At 32.5% G+C, this 21,964-nt stretch overlaps 2 protein-coding genes across 2 annotated transcripts; one reads left to right on the forward strand and one right to left on the reverse strand.

The window, feature by feature from the left end:
- The first annotated feature begins 8,674 nt into the window (after positions 1-8,674).
- Positions 8,675-12,938, forward strand: LOC149905112 (uncharacterized). The gene is made up of 5 exons (XM_090106365.1): positions 8,675-8,932; positions 9,006-9,197; positions 9,567-9,705; positions 10,586-10,718; positions 11,941-12,938. Exons 1-5 carry the CDS (start codon positions 8,795-8,797, stop codon positions 12,098-12,100), a joined length of 762 nt encoding a protein of 253 aa, XP_089962491.1. The 5' UTR covers positions 8,675-8,794; the 3' UTR covers positions 12,101-12,938.
- A 725-nt stretch (positions 12,939-13,663) lies between these two features.
- On the reverse strand, positions 13,664-17,889 carry RabX4 (RAS oncogene family member RabX4). Its single transcript, XM_090106366.1, has 5 exons — positions 16,563-17,889; positions 15,519-15,718; positions 15,096-15,188; positions 14,603-14,716; positions 13,664-14,333 (listed from the first exon to the last, which is right to left on the reverse strand). The coding sequence occupies exons 1-5, from the start codon at positions 16,684-16,686 to the stop codon at positions 14,250-14,252; spliced, it is 615 nt and encodes a 204-aa protein (XP_089962492.1). The 5' UTR covers positions 16,687-17,889; the 3' UTR covers positions 13,664-14,249.
- Positions 17,890-21,964: the final 4,075 nt, after the last annotated feature.

The following is a 21,964-nucleotide window of genomic DNA, read 5'->3' on the forward strand; positions in this document are numbered from 1 at the left end:
AACCTTATACATCACTAATAAGATCATTCAATAGAATTATAATATAATCTGTCCTTGGATATACATTTTCTACTCCTCGTCATGTCAATGTGATTAAAATCCTGTCATGTTGAGTATGTAAAGCCAATTCTACTTCAGCCATTATGATTGAGTCTCTGTTATGGTTCGATTCGATTACCGAAATTCTGAAACTGTGTGAACTCAAAATTGTGCAAATGTCACTAGCGAGGTTACTGTACACTGGCGCTCAGCCATAATCAATTCTATGCCAGGATCGTTTATATGCTATAAAGGACTAGCATCGCAATCACAATTGAAAATGTCACTTTGTAGTCGAGAATTTTCCGCATTAGTCTTGGGAATTTCATGCTCATTACTTTAGTTTTAGTTCCTTGTTATTGTGACAGATGATAAGTGGTACGCTGTATGTAGTTTTCTTTTTTTTTTATAGTGGGGAAATCTTCTTAGATACCCCCGGCTCCCGGGGATGGAGCCGTGGTTATGTCGGATTTCTACCGACTAAAACCCCACTCTGTTCCATCGCGCTGCTTTGGACGGAACTGCGGGAACGGTTGCGACTCTACCACGTGTCCCACCCAGCAGATGCCCGTTTCCAGGCCCACCACTAGAACCCCCCTCGCTGGTGGCTGCTGGAACGAAGGCTTACGCCACCAACGCGCAGACAATGGATCTTTCCCCGCTCCATCATCCGCGTTCCCCCGAACCTCCGACCCCATCACTGTCCGGCCGGAGGGTGCACGCCGGAAGGTCCTCCGATGTGTGAAATACACGTCGGGGGACCCTCCGGCGCACTTTTATAGAGATTACCTCGCAGCCCCCACCTCACCAGAGGTGGCGGCCCTCGGTCCGGCCCCACGGACCGGATTACGAGTTGGCAGACGGCCGTTTTACACGCTGTATGTAATTAGTACTTTGTAATAGTCATTATGTAAAAGATGTTCATTTTGAAATTAAATTATTTTGCATATCGCATAGGTTATTAAATAATCTTGGCCAGTCTGGAAGAAATCGCTTACTTGGTGTGATATATTAAATTGATAAATAAATAAATAATCGTCTACTTTTCTATGTAAATTTATAAGACTAACATTTTGTTATATGTATTATAATTTAACAACAAAATAATACCTACCTACCTATCTATTGTGACAGATTTTTTAACAAATTGGATTAATGACCAGTTTATTTTAAGCTTTTTATTTTATTAAATTTATTACTGTTTATTACAAACCTGCGTAATTAGTAGTAGAAATTTTTCAATATGAACAAAATTAATTTACCATTATTATGCCTAGTTTACATATAGTCCAGGAGGAATCGGCGCATGAGTACCGAAAACTATTCCACCTCAATTTTTTTACGTGATCCTCTTCAAATTGCCCTACTGATGATATAAATGCATGTTGCCATGGGGCAACCCGGTGCCATATTGTTTAAACCGAAATTGTTTAAACAATTGCAAGGAATTGTTATTTTTCAACCGGACAAATTTTTTTTATATTTTTTATCGAAATACCAATAAAAAAGGTCCAATTACTTTTCACGATAAAGTTAATATTTTCAAAGATATGAATTTTTTAAGGTTTGAAAAATCTCAAATTTGGGTACTTTCGACCCATGAAAAATATATTTAAAAAAAAAATAATATATAAGTAATATTTTTTTTTCAATTCTCTATACAATAGTTAATAATATTGTTAATAGAGATTTAAGAAAATTTCATTGTTTATATCTGTTTTTTAATTGTTAACTTCGCGCGCTCACAAGTACGCGCCGCTTACCTTTAAGTATCGCCGTCTCTCTCTTACTCATGCGCTGCATCGGCCTCTCTGTGTCTTGAATCATTATTTATCATTTATCTTAAAAACTATCAACTTTATCAAGATTTCTAAAGAGAGCAATCTTATTAATAATTAAATTGTCTACAATTTGTTTCTTATATATTTTTTTCTGAAATCAATTTTTTTAAAGTTATTTAAGCATAAATTGAAACATGTAATTAAAATTACTTTTTTGTCAGTTTATATTACTTTTTTGTTATTGAAACAGCAAGTAAGGTAAAAGACCCAGTTATTGACACTGGCCTAGTTGTTTGACACTCGCAATTTGATTTTAATTAAAAGAATGAAATGTTCTCAAAAAACCAAAGATCTTAAAATTTTTAATTCAAAAATTATATTTATTAATTTATTAGAATTGATTTGTTTTTTTTTTAACTAAAATAAAATTTAAAGTGTCAATAACTAGGTCTTTTACCTTATTAATTACTGTTATGTATGTCGGGTTGTATGATAATAGAAAGTAATAATTCTCTCGTATGTACTTTATTAATGTAACAATTGTAAAATAGTAATTAACAGAAAGGATTGTATAGAATGCCGTGTAAAATGTAAATCAAAGATGTCTTCCCGAATAACAGTGTTGCCAGGTGGCTCTGTAAGTTGCACAGATTATAAATGTCCAAATTATGTCGCCAACACTCTCCCTCGTTATAAATTTAAAGGTTCAATCTATTGGGATGTTTTCTCATCCTAGTACTACGACGGATTTCAATTCTGGATGGTGTAGGTTCATGTGTATCTGGAATTGTTTCTGGTACAAGGTTTTCTGGTTGGTAATTTCCTGGACTTGCTACTGGCTGTATAGATGATCTTCTTGGTGTATGTGTTATTACTGTAGGGCTAGGTTGTATGCATTCTTTTTCAGGTGAAGCTGGTGTGGGTGAACTCTCTTGCAGGTAAGTTGGTCGGTAAGTATCTGGTGTATTAATATTCTCACTCAAGCATGATGTCTTTATTATCTGATCAGTATGTCTGTGATGTATCTTTCCATCTACTTCCACCTTGTAATGTAATTTTCCTTTCCTCTCTAATATTCTTCCAAATTTCCATTTGTTACTATCATACATCCTTATTTGTACTCTATCTCTATGTCTATATTCTTCCACCAGACATAGCTTCTGGCTAATGCCTTCATTTTCACAATACCGGTGTGAGCTGTATGTAGTTCTTTTAATATTTGAGGTTGTAACTTTTTAGGTATTACAATTCTTATGCCATAAAATATGCAATTGTTTTGTAGTGAATATTCGTATAGTCTTCCTGTATCTTCTCTTCCTGACTGTATATCTATGTATAATTTCTGTAACTCAGGGTCAGTGGCTGTAGCTTCTCTTATTTCCTTTAATGAAACTGGCATTTCTGCAATTTGATTTAGGTAGAACGCTTCATCGTCTGTCATTGTCTCATTCCTTTCAGTTGTATCTGTATATTGTATTCTTGAAAAATAGTCGGCATTCGCATGTTCTGTAGTCTTCCTTAATCGTATCTCATAGTCAAATCCTGCTAAAAAGTTTGCATAGTGTACTAATCGTATGGCTGTGGTAGCTGGTGTAACTTTCTCTGGGTGTAAAATTCTAGCTAATGGTTGATTATCTACAATGAGTATTATCTTCCTGCCGTAACAGTATTGGAAAAATTTCTTTAATCCCCATACTAGGGCTGCTGCTTCCTTATCTAACTGACTGTAACCTCTCTCTGCTTTAGTTAAGGATCTTGATGCAAATGCTATAGGTCGTTCAGTTTTATCCGGCATAATGTGTGATAAAACAGCTCCATATCCTGTAGGAGATGCGTCTGTAGCTAATGTGACAGGTAAGTTCTCATGAAACGGTATAAGTACTTTTTCTCCACATAGCTCAATTTTCAACTCTTGAAATGCTTTTTCACATTCTTTATTCCATATAAATTTTGTATCTTTCTGTAATAGCTTGTATAAAGGATTTAGTTTAGGTGCCAAATTAGATATGAATTGTTGATAATAATTTATCATTCCTAAGAAAGTATGTAGAGATGTAACATCTGTGGGACGTGGGCTATTCTTTATATCATTTATCTTTTCTTCTGTAGGGTGTAATTCTTTTTCATTTATTTTATGTCCAAGATATGTAACTGATTTTTGAAAAAATTGACACTTCTTCTTGTTTAGATGTAATCCACATTCTTTAAGTTTATTAAATACCTTTCGGATTCTTTGTAGTAATTGTATGTATGTATGTCCTTGTAAAGCGATATCATCAAAAAAACAAGCTGTACCTTCTAATCCTTGTAATGTCTGATCCATGTATCTTTGCCAAACATTTGGTGCTATTTTCACACTGAACATCAGTCTTCTTACTTTGTATGTACCCTTACATGTACTTATGGCTTGCATCTCTGCTGTATCATCATTTGTCTTCATATGTAAATACGCTTGGTTAATGTCCAATGTACAAAAATATTTACCACCGCTGAGCTTTGAAAATATCTCTTCAACTCGAGGGATTGGATAGTTGTCATTTTCTAGGTTTTTATTTAATGTAGCTCTGTAGTCGGCACATAGGCGTACCTTTCCATTATGTTTCATCACAGGAACAATTGGTGTACCCCACTGTGAGTATGTAACCTTTTCTAATATGCCTTCTTTTTCTAATCTGTCAATTTCTGCCTCTACTTGATTTTTCAATGCAAATGGTACTGGACGTGGCTTTAAATAAACTGGAACTGCATCTTCTTTCAATTTAAATGCGACTTGATAATCTTTAATTTCACCTATTTCTTCTGTAAATAATTCTTTATATTCTTCTAATAATGTTTGTAATTTATTTTTGAATTCTTTTTCTGTTATGTCTTGTTCTTCCTTGTATATTGAATTTACTTCAAAATTTAAGTTCAATTTTCTAAGCCATTCTCTTCCAACTACGGTGTCTACTTTGCGGTCAATTACAAAGATTCTTCCTTCAATAACTGTGTTCTTATACTGAATATTTAAATTACAAGTTCCTAATGGGTGTATTATTTCTCCTGTGTATGTTCTTAGCTTTACTGATGTATCTTTAAGTTTCAGATTATTAAAATATTTTTCATAAAAATTTGTCGAGCATGTAGTAACTGCAGCGCCTGTATCCAGTTCTAAGGTATGTATTTTTCCATTTAATTGCAAGGTTATGTTAAATTTATCACTCTGTATGTTATTGTTAAATATCTTATGTATTTCATATATTTCATCTTCCTCGGTGAATTGATCCTGAACTAACTCAATTTGTTTTTGTTCTCTGAAACATACCGATTGTATGTGTCCCTTTGTCTTACATTTCTTGCAAAATAGTTTATGTTTCAAACGACATTGCCTTGCTGTGTGGTTTTCTTTGCCACATCGATAACATTTTATTTCTCTCTTCTTCTCGTTATATGAACTGTATGATTTATTTATATTTTTATCTTTGTATGTATTTATATTTTTAGGTTTATGTATGTTTGTATTAATTTTGAAATGATTTGATTTAGTTGAAATTTTGTTAATGTTTACTTGACCAGAACACATTTCTTTTGTTTCAGCTTTAGATGTCTCAATCGCCATTGCAATTTTAATTAAATCATCAACCTTTGTAGATGAGCTTTCTTGTAATAATCTTTCTTTTATTTCTGAATTCCGGAGACCTCGTATGAATTGTACTCGCAGATGAGTTTCAAATGTGCTGTGTTCGCAGCTTGCGCATTTAAAGTTACATTTTCCTCCTAGTTCTTTTAAACCAGCAACATAATTTGCAATACTTTCACATTCGTATTGTTGTCGTAAACAAAATTTGTGCTGTTGGGCTACTTCACCAGGTTCAGGTGCAATATGGTTTTTCAATAATTGTATCAGTTCATAATATGATTTGGTTTTCGGAGAATCAGGTGCTGTAATATTTTGTAAAACTTGATAGTATTTAGGACCAATGCAGTTCAGAAAAATCTGTGATTTTGTTTTATCATTTGTAACGCCTTTTAGGTTAATGTAATTTTCTAACCTCTGTAAATACGATGCGAAACTTTCATTGTTTTCGTCGTATGGTTGTAATGTAATTCCACTCACCGATTTATCCGTATTTTGTAATTGTTGTTGTAATTGCGCTTGTTGTACTTGAATTCCTCGAATAGTTTCTAACATTTGAGATAATACTTGCCCCAATTGCTGTTCCATTTTGCGTACTTGTAATGTATTGTATATTATTATGAAGGAAAAAGGAGGTTGTGAAGCGGGTTATCATCACGGAATGTGGAACCCTTGGAACAAAGGAAAAGGTGTTAGGAGCACATGGGTCAATGTACGCACGATGTTCTTCACTCGATTATTTGTATTGAATTTCCACTTTCTCGTCGCCAATCTGTTATGTATGTCGGGTTGTATGATAATAGAAAGTAATAATTCTCTCGTATGTACTTTATTAATGTAACAATTGTAAAATAGTAATTAACAGAAAGGATTGTATAGAATGCCGTGTAAAATGTAAATCAAAGATGTCTTCCCGAATAACAGTGTTGCCAGGTGGCTCTGTAAGTTGCACAGATTATAAATGTCCAAATTATGTCGCCAACAATTACATTGAATAACTTCTTCAAACGAAAGTTATAGATGGAGAAGTATGAAATAATAAAACAAGATTTAAAAATAAGTATTTATTTATTATCAATATTATTTTTATATATTATATTCTTACAGTCTTCTGAATCACAACCACATAGAAGTATGCAACTTATATTATTTGTGAGCGCGCGAAGTTAACAATTAAAAAACAGATATAAACAATGAAATTTTCTTAAATCTCTATTAACAATATTATTAACTATTGTATAGAGAATTGAAAAAAAAATATTACTTATATATTATTTTTTTTTTAAATATATTTTTCATGGGTCGAAAGTACCCAAATTTGAGATTTTTCAAACCTTAAAAAATTCATATCTTTGAAAATATTAACTTTATCGTGAAAAGTAATTGGACCTTTTTTATTGGTATTTCGATAAAAAATATAAAAAAAATTTGTCCGGTTGAAAAATAACAATTCCTTGCAATTGTTTAAACAATTTCGGTTTAAACAATATGGCACCGGGTTGCCCCATGGCAACATGCATTTATATCATCAGTAGGGCAATTTGAAGAGGATCACGTAAAAAAATTGAGGTGGAATAGTTTTCGGTACTCATGCGCCGATTCCTCCTGGACTGAATAGAATGCTTGTAAATGGACGTGTTAATTTAACAAAAAATATGTAAAAGAAAGAAGATAGGTAAAATATACTTCAATAGTAATTGTCAAGAGAATTTCAATATCCATAGAATCTGAGCAACCCTTGATTACCTACTCCGGTTTCATCACTGTTTTATAAATTTAAAAAAATATCTGTAGGATATTGCAAAAAATACATTGCGATTCCTAGTAAAGGAAATCTATATTATTTGAATTCGATTCGAAAACCATTTTTTTTTTTAAAAGAGATTAAAAATATAGCTACCAACATGGTTATTTTTGCCAGACATCATATTAAAGTTAACCTAATTGTAGTGGCCAATTTGGCAGAGTAAGCCATAAATAAGTTAATTAGTGAAACAGATGTAGCTAATTACATCGATTACTCGATCTCTATAAGTTGGCGGTGCCTATAGTTAGGTAAAAGATAAATCAAACAATGTAATTGAACCCATTATCACTATTATTAATTTTTTAAGTTATAGAATTCAAATGTTCAATAATAAGATTTTTTAAAGAATATATAAAAATTGTAACTTAATCATAATTTTATTTTTAATCACCATCAATAAATTAATGCGTCAATGAGAGCCTTAGTACGCACAAAATATGTCGGTAGCTGCCATTAATTAAAGGCCCAATTTCCTATACAAAAATTAAATTATTAAGTCGAGGAAGTTATTCACTCGATTTATTACGTACTTTGTAGCCTCTAGCTAAATTACTCCAAATAACCTATATCAAAAGAAAACATTTTTGTCATTTAAGTCATTGAACATAATTTAAGGGTTTTTTATTTTTATTTTATGATAAAATTCATGGAACAGCGATGGCATTTGGTTCTATTAGTTTGTATTTCACCATTGAGTCTCATTTTCTTCGACTATGTATAATTATTTATACATAATCATAGCCACATAATATAGTCAAATCACATTTCAAATCCTAATGACATAGATACCTATCTATCTACTATCTAGGTACTATCAAAAAAACTCTCGAATGATTTGAACCTTGAGATTGCCACTTACACATTAGGTATATTAGTGTAAAATGTTTCATTGAAATCCTTGCTTGTTCATTAGTGCTATTTGCTAATAACTCACACTTAACATGAATTTACCCTGTCGAAATAGTGCAAAATATGAAATAATAATAGGTGTTGAAATTGGAATATGGACAGATTATACACTACATAGTACACAGTCTGTACAGAACCTAATTGAATCATTAATAATCTGGTGAATGAGTACTACCATGATCGTATCTAAGTAAAATATGAAAAATATCTTAAAAACTAAATCTCTTCACTGCAGTATATTCCGTAGACTATGGTCTCAATATTAAAAACATGGATTTAAGCCATGTTTTTAATATTGATATTGTGCATTAAAATCACAGATTAAAATATTATCTAGAACTTGACACATTACAATATTATTATCTGTTAAATATTAAAATGATGACCACACGAGAATGACTGTCTTCGTTGACATTTGACACTATAGTGCAGTGCTGACATTTGACAATGACAAATGACAGACCGCAGACGACATTGACTTTGAAAATTTGTTTGTTGTTATGTACCTTGTTAATGATTTTTTATTGATGTTGGTCTGGGGAATGTTTTAAATTAAAAGTAAATTAATATACAATAAAATATTACATATTAAAATTGAAAATTACAGTTATATTCCCTTAATTCTACAAATTAGGATAAATTATGTGGAATCGTTTACACAACTCCTTGTCTTATTATTTACTATTTACACAACAAAACGGTATTGATATAACAATAACAAATTATGTTAAAATATGGACTGTGCAATTTGATAAAGAGGGATTTATTTCTTGTTTAAAAGTGAGAATTTTATTGTTTAATTTTACAGTTTTTCAAAAAAATATAACTAATTAAGTGTCTGTGCATTTTTCAGGATAATAATTTTGCTTTAGAAATAGAAACTGATGAATTGTTTACAAATGGAATTAAAATGTTATCTCAACCTGAATATTTAAAATCTGTAGATGTTACATTTGATGGAGATCAAATGAAACTGGCATTATCAAGAAACTTCGGCTATCCAGTAAAAATTGTATTGAATCTCAAACTGGGATCACATGATAAAGTAAGTTTGTCTTAAATATATCAGATATACAACTACATATTTTTTAGGAGCAGAAAACAAAATAATCTAAGTAACTACTATGAAAATTAAAAAGTTTATTCATCTGCAAAGAGATATACTAGGTACCTACTTACTGATGTTTGTAAATTTTTAACTTTATCAACAATAGGATATTGGAATAACAGCTTCACTTCTTGATTGGTTAGTGTGATTTCTATATATTATTATGAAAGGGTTAATTATGATTGCACTTTTACAATAATTAATGAATTATTCCCTAAATTGAATTGATGCAAAAGAATTTTCCCCAAAAGTTGTATGCCAGGATCAATTAGGAGAATTATTAATTTTGAATTCATTAATTTACAGTTTTTCAACATGGTGACTCAGCCGTTAATCAAAACTGTTCAGGATTTAAGAAACAGTGAAACCGAGTTACGGAACTTGTTAAAATGCAAAGATAAAGAGATTGAAGAATATAAAATGGAAGCTGGTGAAATTTGTTTAAGTAAGTTATAGTAATCATCATCAACAGCCCATTATAGTCAAGGTCGATAATTGTGAACAGGGGTATATTATAGTATAAACACCACCATAAGTAGAGTTGTTTCCAATCACCCCTGTTCACAATTACCCACATTGACCTATGTTTCCAGTACTGGGCCTCTTAATTCTTATGAGGGTACTTGCTATAATCCACCCCTGTGTGGGTTGGCAAATGTCACATATATAGGGTGACTGGTAATTCGACGTGATCCTTCAAAGATGTTATACTAGAGGTCATTTGCAACAAATTAAGTCCAGCTAACCAGGGGTCAAAAATGGATGGTTATTGAGCTATGACCCTTTTCTTTTTGAGGTGATGCAAGTTTTGGGCAAGTTTTTTTTTTAAACTGATCGCTCATTCTTTGGCTTTCAAAAAAATATTCAATTGATATTTTTTTGAAAGCAAAATGAGCAGTTAACAGTGTAGTAGTTTTTTCATAATTAATTGTTTTTGGTAAAAAGGCAGAAAATTTTCATATCAAAATCCGTCATAGCTCAATAACCATCCATTTTTGACCACTGGTTAACTGGACTTAATTTGTTGCAAATGACCTCTAGTATAACCCCTTTGAAGGATCACGTTGAATTACCAGTCACCCTGTATATTGTTGAACTTTTAATTCTTCAGATTAACAGTTTCACACAATATTTTCCTTCAATCTGTTGTAAATTCTAGGACTTAATTCATGAACCTTTCTAATAATTCTTATGAAAATATGTTATTTTTTTTAATTTGATATAACAGTACAAATTGCTTCCAGTTAAGTTTTGCATTGATTGAAAAAATATCTTTAACATTATATTAAGTTCATATTAGTAAGTGAATTGTTTTCTATTTTCAGGATACCTAAAAACAAAACCATTTAATGATGTAGCACACATGGAGAACCACACTGCATATGATATTAATTTTGGATCTTCTGATGTTTTAAATAATGTAGTGAAAGAGATCGCAAGCAGTTCTGAAGTTACTGTGTATGTATATAATATTTAATCTTGCATGAAGTCTATATAATAATATGAAATAAATGATGAAAGAACCAATCAATCTTATAGTATGTCTTCTATTAGCAGCTTTATGTGTTAATTGTTCATTTATATGTCTTACTAAAATGCCTGATCTTCCCATGCATGCTTAATGCACTATTTTATATTATTTTATATTCCCTGTTAGGTTGGCTATTCTACCTTAAGTTTGGCTGGCCTGGCTGACCTCTTTCTGTGCATGTTTTCATTTTAATAAACATGCCTTAAAGTACCTATTCTATCGAGTTGCCAAAAAATAATAATAAAATATAAGTGCAGTAGCTCTACATTACATGTATTAGTAAATAGTAATAGTATCCCATTCACAACAGCTGTTCATATTTTTTTTTTTTTTTTTTTTTTTTCTCTTTTGTTTCATCTGCAATCAGCGGTTTTCGCTATAAGCGGATGTGTTATCAGGCAAATTTTGGCATGTAGAGCGAGCCCTCCAGTGAGGACCACTGCTCTTCAAGTAATAAAGCTAGATTACATCTTTTCTTTTAAGACGTTTGTGGTAGGACCTTTTTATCAGTTGGCTTGCTAGTTTGTTAGGATGTTTCTCTAGTCTGGCAACATAAGATTTTGTATGCGTGTTAATTTCATCTTTTATAGAGCATATGTTAGTGTGGCTTTGAATTTCAGCATTAGTAGTAAACCAGGGGGCATTGCTGAGAGTTCGCAGTATAGTATTTTGCTGTCGTTGCAGTAGCGAGATAGATGAATTACTGGCACTACCCCATAGTTGAATGCCGTATGTCCATATAGGTTTAATTACACTTTTGTATATCAGTAGTTTGTTGTCCAGTGACAGGCGACTTTTCCGGCCCAGTATCCAGTACAAGCTGCGGTAGCGAATGTTTATTTCTTCTCTTTTTGCTTTGATGTGGTGGTTCCAGGTCAAACGTCGATCCAAGTGTAGCCCGAGGTAGCGGACTCTGTCAGTGTGTGGTAGTGTAGAATCTTTAAGCTTTACAGGCGGGCAATCTTCTTTTCGAAGCGTAAAGGTGACGTGTACCGATTTTGAGGGGCTCGCTTTAATTTTCCACCTCTCCATCCAGTCCGTGATCGCGTTGAGACCTTTTTGTAAATTTTTTGCTGTTCATATAAAAATTTTAATATAATAAAAAGCTAGATAAATACTCTAATGTATACCCACCCTTTTTTATTTCAGGAAACAAGAGAAAATTGAACAGATCAATATTAAAACAGAGCCAGCTTCACAAGTTGTTAAAATGGAAATGCAAGTCGTTCCAGACGATGTTAAACCAAACATCATAAAAAGGGAATCAAATATAGCACCGAAAAAAAGAAAATTTACATTGAATATTTAGAGTTAAGTATTATAATTATATTATTTAAATGAATTATATATTTTGTTGATAGATTTGTTTGAAAGAATCTGTTGTTATAGTAGAATCGGACCAGGAACATAAGTGATGTTTTTTGTAGAAGAGATTTCATTAAATATTTAACTGCCAGGAAATATTTATTTCTGTATATATTATTGTTTATATAGTAGTACAGTATTGAGTATAGACATTATCCATAAAATTATATTTCAATTTTATTTATAATTAAAACTGTAACTTAAGTAGGTAGTTAAATATTCTAGAATATTTTCGTATAAGTGTGACGTAGATAGTAATATTTTATGTGTTTATGATGTGTATTGTAATGAATTATAGATGTAGAGGGTATCAGATTATGTATTTATAAAAAAAGTCAATTTATATGATTGTAATAAAAATTTATTTTACATAGAACTGCCCATTTGCGCTGGTGTTAAAATCTTTGTAAACGGCAATTCATTGGATTGTTTTGTAAGTTTTAATTCACTATTAACTATAATAAGTACAATACTTGTTGAAAAATATAAAAATTAAAGTTTGGGTGGATAATATGGAAGTATTGCAGGCCACTATTCGTAATCTACTTCTAGTGTTAAATCTAATCCATTCAAAGCCAGCAAAATAACCGGTGCTTGAAACTCTTTCATATCACAACTTTAATTGCATACATTATCAATTTCTTTTTGCTTATATTGCATCTTTATTTTTCAATCAATCCAATCCAATGAAGTTTCACTAAATATTACATTATTATTGAAGTGATTAAACATGCATTCATTTATCGATACAATAGATCTATCATCTACCGTTAGAAATTTTAAAATAAATTATTTAAATTCGTAAAAGTGCTTTTCATTGTCTATCATAGTTCGTGAGCAATGAATAGGCTGAGTATTACATTTTATTGCCTGAAGCCACAGAAGGCTTATTTAATACATGTTTCTATTCTAGATTTAAGTCTAAGAAATTGCATAGATCTAGGTATAAGTTAACGGTTGGTTTTATTACTTCATCCTTTCTCAGCTCCAAATTAACATAACATAACAAATTATTTTGTATATCTCCAAAGGAGCTATAAATTTATAATTTTAAACAGTGATGTTCCCAAAACGTACAATCTTATTATCGACAAGATACGTGAATAAACTAGTTAAAAACTCTATTCGTATCTATTACATATTTCGAATCAAATAACGAAACACCACTGGTCTTGCACCATGGCGCATAATTATCAATACATGAGTAGATCATAGTACCTCAATGGAATAAATATATACATATTTTTATATTAAATATGTAGACGAAAGTCTGATTTAAACAAAAGCAAATAAAAATATAATGATCATTGTCTAAAAACTAAAGGAAAGGTATAACACTAATCTTCACTACCCCATGGTGATATCTCTAGAGCCCGTACCAAGACGTCTTAAAGCAGTATTATTTCCTGTGTGAAAAAATGACAGCGGTATTTATAGATTGTCTAGCGCCATCACTTTCCCACTAGAAATAATATTGCTTTAATTCTTCATGGTAAACCCCCCCCCCCCCCCCCCGTCCTCTTAGATGATAACATAATTGACTAAACAATGACAGATTTTTATGAGAAGAGTTATTTGCCATCACGTTTTATTTATCTTTGCACACCATTTCCTATTTTTGTATCATCGACAGTGCAGTTGACAAACAGTCGGCATAACACATTTAATACAATATGCATAAAGCGTGCATACAGTCTATAATTGTGGATATAATTCCTTAACAAGCTATTTCTACCTTAATATGAGTACTCTACTGAATAATACTATCTTCAACTAAAACGGTAGAAGTTGCTTGCTTCGAAATCAACCAGACACACCCAATGAAACCATATCTTCTAAAACGGTTTAGACCACATTCGATTATACTGGTAATGTATCTAAGCATATATAGCTAACAACAGGCTTAAAATAGCTTTTCCCAACCTTACCCAATCTACTCTTGAATTTCAACTAGCTCATGGTAGCCATTCACCTGTTTTTATACTATTCATTCGAATTTAAAGGCTACCATTAATTAGGTACCTGACCGAACCCTGTCTTATTTCTCACCGATTCCATATGTATTTTGCTATAATATTTAATAGAAACTTAATCTAACAGCTACACTTTGATACGTCTGTCTCAGATTCAGATGGCTTAATGACGTTGTCCCTTTCTTTCAGTTCGAAAGCATCCGCCTGAAAAAGAAATAGAATCTAATTTACTTATCTATATCAATATGGATTAAGGACTAAGGTACTACTCCAATTTATTTTTTTCATATACATACTAAATATTTTCGTCAAGCGTCGATATTATTTTTAAATCAAATAAAAAGTAAGTAGAAGCGTCGCAGTAGGGAAACATAACGTAAACAATGGATTGTTCTTAGTAGTATTTTGTCATTTGTGTGCAGGTAGAAGATATTATCTAGAAAAGACTCTTTTATTAATGGTTACGCTATTACCTTTGAATCTCGATATTCCCTTATTCTCCTCGCTAATGTAAGAAAAGCTTCCTCAATATTTATATTATTCTTGCAAGATACTTCAAAGAACGGCATATCAAAATCGTCAGCAATCTGTAAAATCAAATTAAAATTGAATGTTAATTGCAACTTGTATTAAAAAGCTTTCAAATGCGAAATTGCTATTTCAATGCGAAAATGTTCATGATTCATCGACATAATTATACGCTTTTACTGTGATTCATAGAAAACATCGTTAAATGGGACACACTGATGCATTGCAGCGAATTCATAAGAAACTTCTCATTCATGTTGTTAACATCAATAAAAGCTTAACTAATTCTATAACTATCCATGTATTTATAATTTATGAAGGGTACCTACATATTTATTAGGTACGTTTTAAAATTAGCATAGACATAATGCGATACCAATTTTTATTCTTATCTTCAAATAACATTTTTAATTAATAAAAATTGTAATTTGAGCTTACCTTCTGTCCTCTTTCTTTTGGTACAGCTCTGTGGTTTTCGTGAACGTCACACTTATTTCCAACTAGAACTTTGATAACGTCTGGCGATGCATACTGAAAATGTTTTAAAAAGTGTATTTTATGAATTTATAAGAGCAACTCATTAACCGACTTCAAAAAAAGGAGGTGCTCAATTCGGCCGGTATATATTTTTTTCAATTTGAATCGCTCCTCTCATAAAAAATATTCACAATGTTGCCTGATAAAATTGCTATATTACTTGCCACAGGAGTAAGAATATTCGGTAATAATCGTTAATTCAGATGTATTATTTTACTAAAAATTACCACAGACATTAAATTTAAAATTTACTGCTGTAGTATGTATTATGCTTTGTATCAATCGTTTGTAGTAGATACATAATATTATTCATATTTAACTTACCTCTTGAATATTCCTTAGCCAATACGATAAATGGTTGAACGATTCCAAATTAGTGATATCATACATGAGTATAATGCCCATAGCCCCTCTGTAATAAGCAGTTGTGAGGGTCCTGAACCTCTCCTGTCCTGCGGTATCCCATATTTGAAGTTTTATTGGCACTCCGTCTAAATTGATAATTTTTTGTTTGAAGTCTATCCCTGTAATTAAATAACCAAGTTTATGAGTACTAATTGCACTTCACCAGAATTCAATTATTATGAAAACAATTTTGTCAATAAAACCAACTTTTATAGCTTTAATTATAAACGTTATTATAATATTATTAAACGTCTAGACCCATTCATAAAGTTTTACGTCCCTTTTATTAAATTAGTTTTGCACAAACGTTTTATTTCGGTATTATAAAGAGGAACACCGGTGTGAAAGATTTACATAATTATAATAACATAGGCATGCATACTTTAATGTCTAATTACTAGAAAGATTAACTAGAAATTAGTACCTGCATGTACTGTACGTACAGTTGTGGTCAAGCTGTACATATACATATATGTACAGCGTGACTAAGTACTATTTTTTCCTACTTTTGTACTTTATTTTGAGTTTTATTTTAAACAAAATGGTAAAATAATATAAGATATTAACAATTTTTCTTTTTATTTATGAACGTTTCATATTAAGTTTGAATTGTCATCGTTTTGTTCAATGAAGTATAAGTACCTATTATTAGTACTTTTTTATAGATAAGTCACAAAATATGGCACTAAAAATACTGGATGAAGTTCATTAATGAAATGCAGCCAATTAATATTATGTGTTGCCGTAAATTACTTGTATATATGGTAATAATACATCAATACTTATACTCGATAAATCAAAATTAAACAGTCGTAAATGGCATTGTTCTTCGTTCTATAGCTTATTGTTCTTGCAATATCCGCCTTCATAATATCCTTACTTCTTCATATTACAAAGAGGTTCTAAACAGCATCACCACAGTCACAAAGGCCAATAAAATATAAGAAGTAAAAGTTTACTCACCTATTGTGGATATGTAAATATCGTAATATCTTTCGTCACAATATCTATGCACAATACACGTTTTTCCTACATTCGAGTCGCCTAAAACTAGCAATTTATAAGTAGCTGAAAAATCTAAAGCCATATTTTTTGTTTACTTCGTTCCGAGAAGGCGGGTGGCAGCCCAAAACATCGGCTGAACTGTCAAAAGTGAGAAAAATCGATGAAGGTAAGAGCGCATGTGCGGGATGCGGGTAGTGGGTACACCCCTGTCTAACGAGAAACTTGTTGCAAGGCAGGGTCACATATCAAAGACAAATCCACAGCTGACGCGAACGGGATTGATAATAAACTCGGATTTGCTCAAAGATAAATAACATATTACGGCTTTAGATATTTTACGAAGGTTGAAGCATTTTGTATTGAATTTAATATAATATAGTTATGTAGGAAAATTGTAATATTTTAGCATCAAATGCAAACGAAATTCCACAGCCAGATTAGGTATCCAAGTCATAAAGTCCCTTCCGGGTGCTGTGGGTGTTGTAGTTACATTAACAGTTCCATTTATTTCACTTAAATCCCTTGCATATCTTAGCGATTCATCTCGCTAAACCCTGTAGTATGTAAATGCCTTATGTTTGTATTAATGCGGCTTGCTGGAACTGTAGATCGGCTATCAACCTCTTTGTTTACCTCTGTTTGGGCTTTTTCTATTTTTCATCATATATCCGAGCGTGGCTCAAGGGCGACATTAAATAGCGAGCTTTTATTGAAATTTATGAACTGATAAGATAAAGCGAATTCATGTAGAATTATTGTAAAATTTAAATATAATCTTGCCACATTGAATTAATTTATAGCAGTGGTATTTCCTGTAACTTAAAACCATGTAATTAATAATCGTGTATTAAGTAAACATAATGCTGTCTGTTTGGAGAGTGCGGGTGAACAAAAGGTTACGGCAGGTAGGTACAAAGGCGGTAGAAAGGTTTCCTTCATTTCGTAAATAATAAATTGGAGACATCCCAGTGCGATCCTGGCGCACGTAACTCAACTACGTGAGGCGTTTGCCCGACGCACGTTCCGGGTCGCACGGTAGCCGCTAAGTCACCATACATTACATTCTCACAGAGCGGCTTCTACAGCTTCATTTGTCAAAGAACCGCAAACCAGAACGCCGCAGTCACTGCCACCGCATGATGTATTGTAAATAGCTGCAATTTTGACACCGACGTTATGTTTGCCATTCATAGCGAGTTATGCTTTGCCTACTGGTTTCATGCTTTCCTATAATTTAACTGCTCGAAATGAATGTATATTTGTTATACAGCTCACAGCAGGTGGATTCATTAAGATTAATTTCTTGACACACAATAATTCCTTAATAGGATTATTGGCATTCGCTATCATGTTTAAATAAAAGCTATTCTCAATAGATCGATAATTTCTTATTCGAAGTCTATCCCTGTAATTTCGTCTTAGTAATTCCTCGAAATATTTCATGGCACCATTATGTCTAAAACTTATTCATTCACATATCACCTACTTGTCTCTAACTGCTGGGCTAGGAATGACTGCGCATCTTTTCGGACATTTCTTTGCCGTCATCGGCCTCTTTAATATCATTTAAACTATCACTTTCGGTCGTCGAGTGCTCTATTGTTTGCGATATGATCTTTTTTCGCTTAATGAGTCCGCAGTTCCGGTTGATCGTTATTCGTTACCCAATAGTGACGCACTTGTGGGAACTTCCAGTTAAGCAACCGACTCCGGTTTGTGGGCGAACACTGCAATAGATACTTTCTTCACTAATACCTCATTAATCGAATTTCATAACTGCTTGCATATTTTAAAGTGCTACAGCAAACGCAATGAAGTTTATTAAAATGTTGATGCATAAAGAGCAATAAAAATACTCTATAGCTGTAAGCTGGATGCGGAATATCGTGAGTTAAGGTGGCAATTTATTCTCGAGTTAAGTAAAGAGCAATCCATTTTCATTATGGTGCATCTATTTTTATTTCGGAGCGTAGTTTGAAAGGCTCGGAGGTCGGTGAAGCTGAGGTCAGATCGGGTTCGAGCGGCGGGTTCCGGGAATGTGTGTGACACGAGCATGTATTGTTCGCAAATTGCTTCGCGCAAGGTCTCTTGTAAATGTCAGTTTCGTCGGCGCCGGCGCCGGCTTGTCGTCCACCTCTTAATAGCAATGTTTTCGCGTAAACGGTTGCTCTAAATCCGGCTGCAATACTTTTATTACCACCTGCACTGTTTTATAGATTCACGTTAATTAACATGTATAATTTAATTTAATTAAAAAAACATCCGGCATTGACATGTAATTTAAACAGATTTTCTCCTTGAAAACCAAAACCTTTCTACAATTTCTTAATTAGTAATTAAACTTTAAATATTTATTAATTTGTATATATATTTTAAAAAACATTCTACGGTACGGTTCTTCTGAGTTACGGAAAAATTAGAAAGTCAAAATGCTTTCGTCACTGTCTTGTACCCCTGTTTGAACGCCGGTTCCATTTTTTTTATCAACAATATACAAAATATTACCACTATTAAACCTAAGGTATGTCTAATAAAAAAAGTACGTCAGTTTTTATTTCTATGAAATTTAAAATTCCATTTATTTTAAAATTAGAAAGCTTAAACATTATTTGATGAGTCCATATTCGACAAGAGCTGGTAGTCTGGTACCTACGTCGTTCCTACTAAATGCCAATAAAGATAACCATAACTGAGGTACCCTATGATCAAAGGGGTCATTCTTTATCGAAGGTTCTTTGGTTGATGCTTTAGTATTTTAAGCAAAATATTGATTGTGATTCCTTAAAGTCATTAAATCATTTAAATTAATATCAATTTAAGTTATTTAAGTAAGAAGGGAGTATACAAAAAGGAATAGTTAAGGGTTCCTTAATCTGGTGGTACATAATATGTTAGTTATCATAACTTATTTTATAAATTAGTATTAAGTACTAACCTAGATATGAAATATAATACATATCTAATATAATAATAAAAAAAAATTTCTTCGCGTTTTACAACCACAACCTACCGACGAACATCGTAAAATTATATCGAGTAATTTATAGGTAACGAGACTATTATTCGCACACGCTAATTTATTGTATTCCAGACAAGGTAATAAAATCACTAGCTTTATGTTCACAAATATATTTTCGAACCATGATCATGTAAAGGTGATGAAAGGTCGACATCATGTTGACAATAAGAATAAAAAATGAATGATTCTGACGTTATTGCGATAGCCCGACGAAATGGATATTAGTGTTGGCTAATTTAAAACACTTAAGCTTTCATTACACAACCATTTCTTAAGATAAACATATTACCCGATAGGAGTGACGTAATAAAACAAACACGGTCACTATGGATTCATTAATAACCATAAATCTCTGTAGATTCGCAATATGGAGACAAATGATTGTCGCAATACTTAACGTAATACTACCTAATAATTAGTAAACTCACGATCTATCCTACTTTCCAAGTGTCTTCCGATCAGTATTATCGATCATTCTCCGATATCGATCTTTGCGATTAATCGCTTCGATATACACTAAATACAATTTATAAGGAACGGTTCCTCATAGTCTCGTTATACAATACCGTACAAGCCTTAACTACACCACATTTTTTAACTTTTTATATAAGGAGCATAAAAGGTTAATAACTTTAAGCTTTAAGCATGCAGTCTGCAATATTTCGGTATGCATCGTTATATAGTTCATTATTATTTTATGAGCAATTAAAAACGAAATTTTTATCAAGTGGACATTGTGATATCTGAATAAAATGACTTGTATGACACAATGACGGACTCGTATTCAGGCTAGCCTAAATTCCACAGCTGTCTGACAATCACCTGCCCTCTTGGGGGAAGCGCGTGTAATCAGTGTATATTTGCTCGCAAATTGAAAAGTGTGTCGCTAGGTATCGCGCCGGTTATATCATCAAAATTCGGGCCAATGTCCCGCCACCGATCCGCGTGGAGATCCGCTACGTGCAAATATCAAGTGTTAAATTCCTAAGTACATTTCACTCTTCACTGGATTACGCGTGTTTGTACAACTCACCATATTGAGGCGTGAAATCTTTGTTTGCCAATTCGATGTAGAATGACTTTGACAAATTTGTCGTGTGTTGTGGGAGGCAGAGATTCTCACCCATGTATATTTGCAACAGTAGGTAGTTGGTCATCTTATAAGTCTGAATTAACTTAATCATAAATATGCCGCTTATAGTCAAATATGGTTTTTTTAAACGCCGAATGCCGATTCAGTCGACTTTCCTCGTCGTTTCGGGTTTCCCTTATTACATACAAATATTTGGTTCAATGTTTCACATAGGTAATAAATTTAAAATTACAATCAGATATGTTTGCAGAACAAATATTTCGAGCATGCGGGTCACCTGAATTCGCAATAGAGGTCAGTTGGATAATCCCCGTGACAAAATGTTCAACAGTAAACTATCGCAAGGTAATTGGGGCGCATCGCAATTACGATCTTAACTGGCTCATAAACAATCCCATCTTTTATTTGTTTACCCGTCTGGCGCAGAATTAAAGTGATCATTTGGTCTAGTTATTGTTTTAACGGATGATGTAACCGGCTAGACCAGGGTCGTGAAAGATTGCAATCGTAGTTTCGGCACGATCCCTAATAATTTATTATGCCCTTGAAGTTATGAACTTTAAATACAATTCAAGATCTTGATCATTTACATGGTAACGATATTTTGTTTATAACGATACAACCCATTATAATATTCATAAGAACATGCGGTTTGTTTTGGTTATTTTCTTGACTTGACTTTACAAATAGGACAGCATAAAATATCATTAGGTCTGTATGGTATTTCGTTAAAAGTAACAATACTTTTGTACATTTACAAATGTTTATCGCAAATGTAAATAAGTCTTAAAAGGTATGAAAAAGATTGAATTGAAAAGAAGCATCCGTGGGCGTGCATATTGTAAAACCAACAATCTGAACAAACCATTCAAGTGCAGAAATTATACGCGCAGGATAATATGTTAGTGTTTACTCAAGTGAAATATTCCTTAATGCTTTCGACACACAGAATGCAAATATAATGCTAATCTTGTGCGTAGGCAGTAAACTAAGAAACTATTTCGAACACGGCTGATCAAGAATCGCTTACCGGATTTACGTTGTAGTTTACACACTGTGAAATCTAGCTATGTGTTTTGTAAGAATGCAGAGATAAGCCGTATATCTTTTACGGCATCAATGAACATAACAGAACAAAATTACATATGCATTATGTGTTATTGTCATCACATTTTACCTTTTAGCTTGAGCTTTATGTCGCGCTATCTGATCATAGCGTGCTTTGATCGTAACCTGTATGACGAAGAC

Source organism: Colias eurytheme, chromosome 10 (genome assembly GCF_061535395.1).
Source record: "Colias eurytheme isolate Ceu_HAF_F1 chromosome 10, ilColEury1 Martin Lab GWU primary, whole genome shotgun sequence".
Classification (NCBI taxonomy): Eukaryota; Metazoa; Arthropoda; class Insecta; order Lepidoptera; family Pieridae; genus Colias; species Colias eurytheme.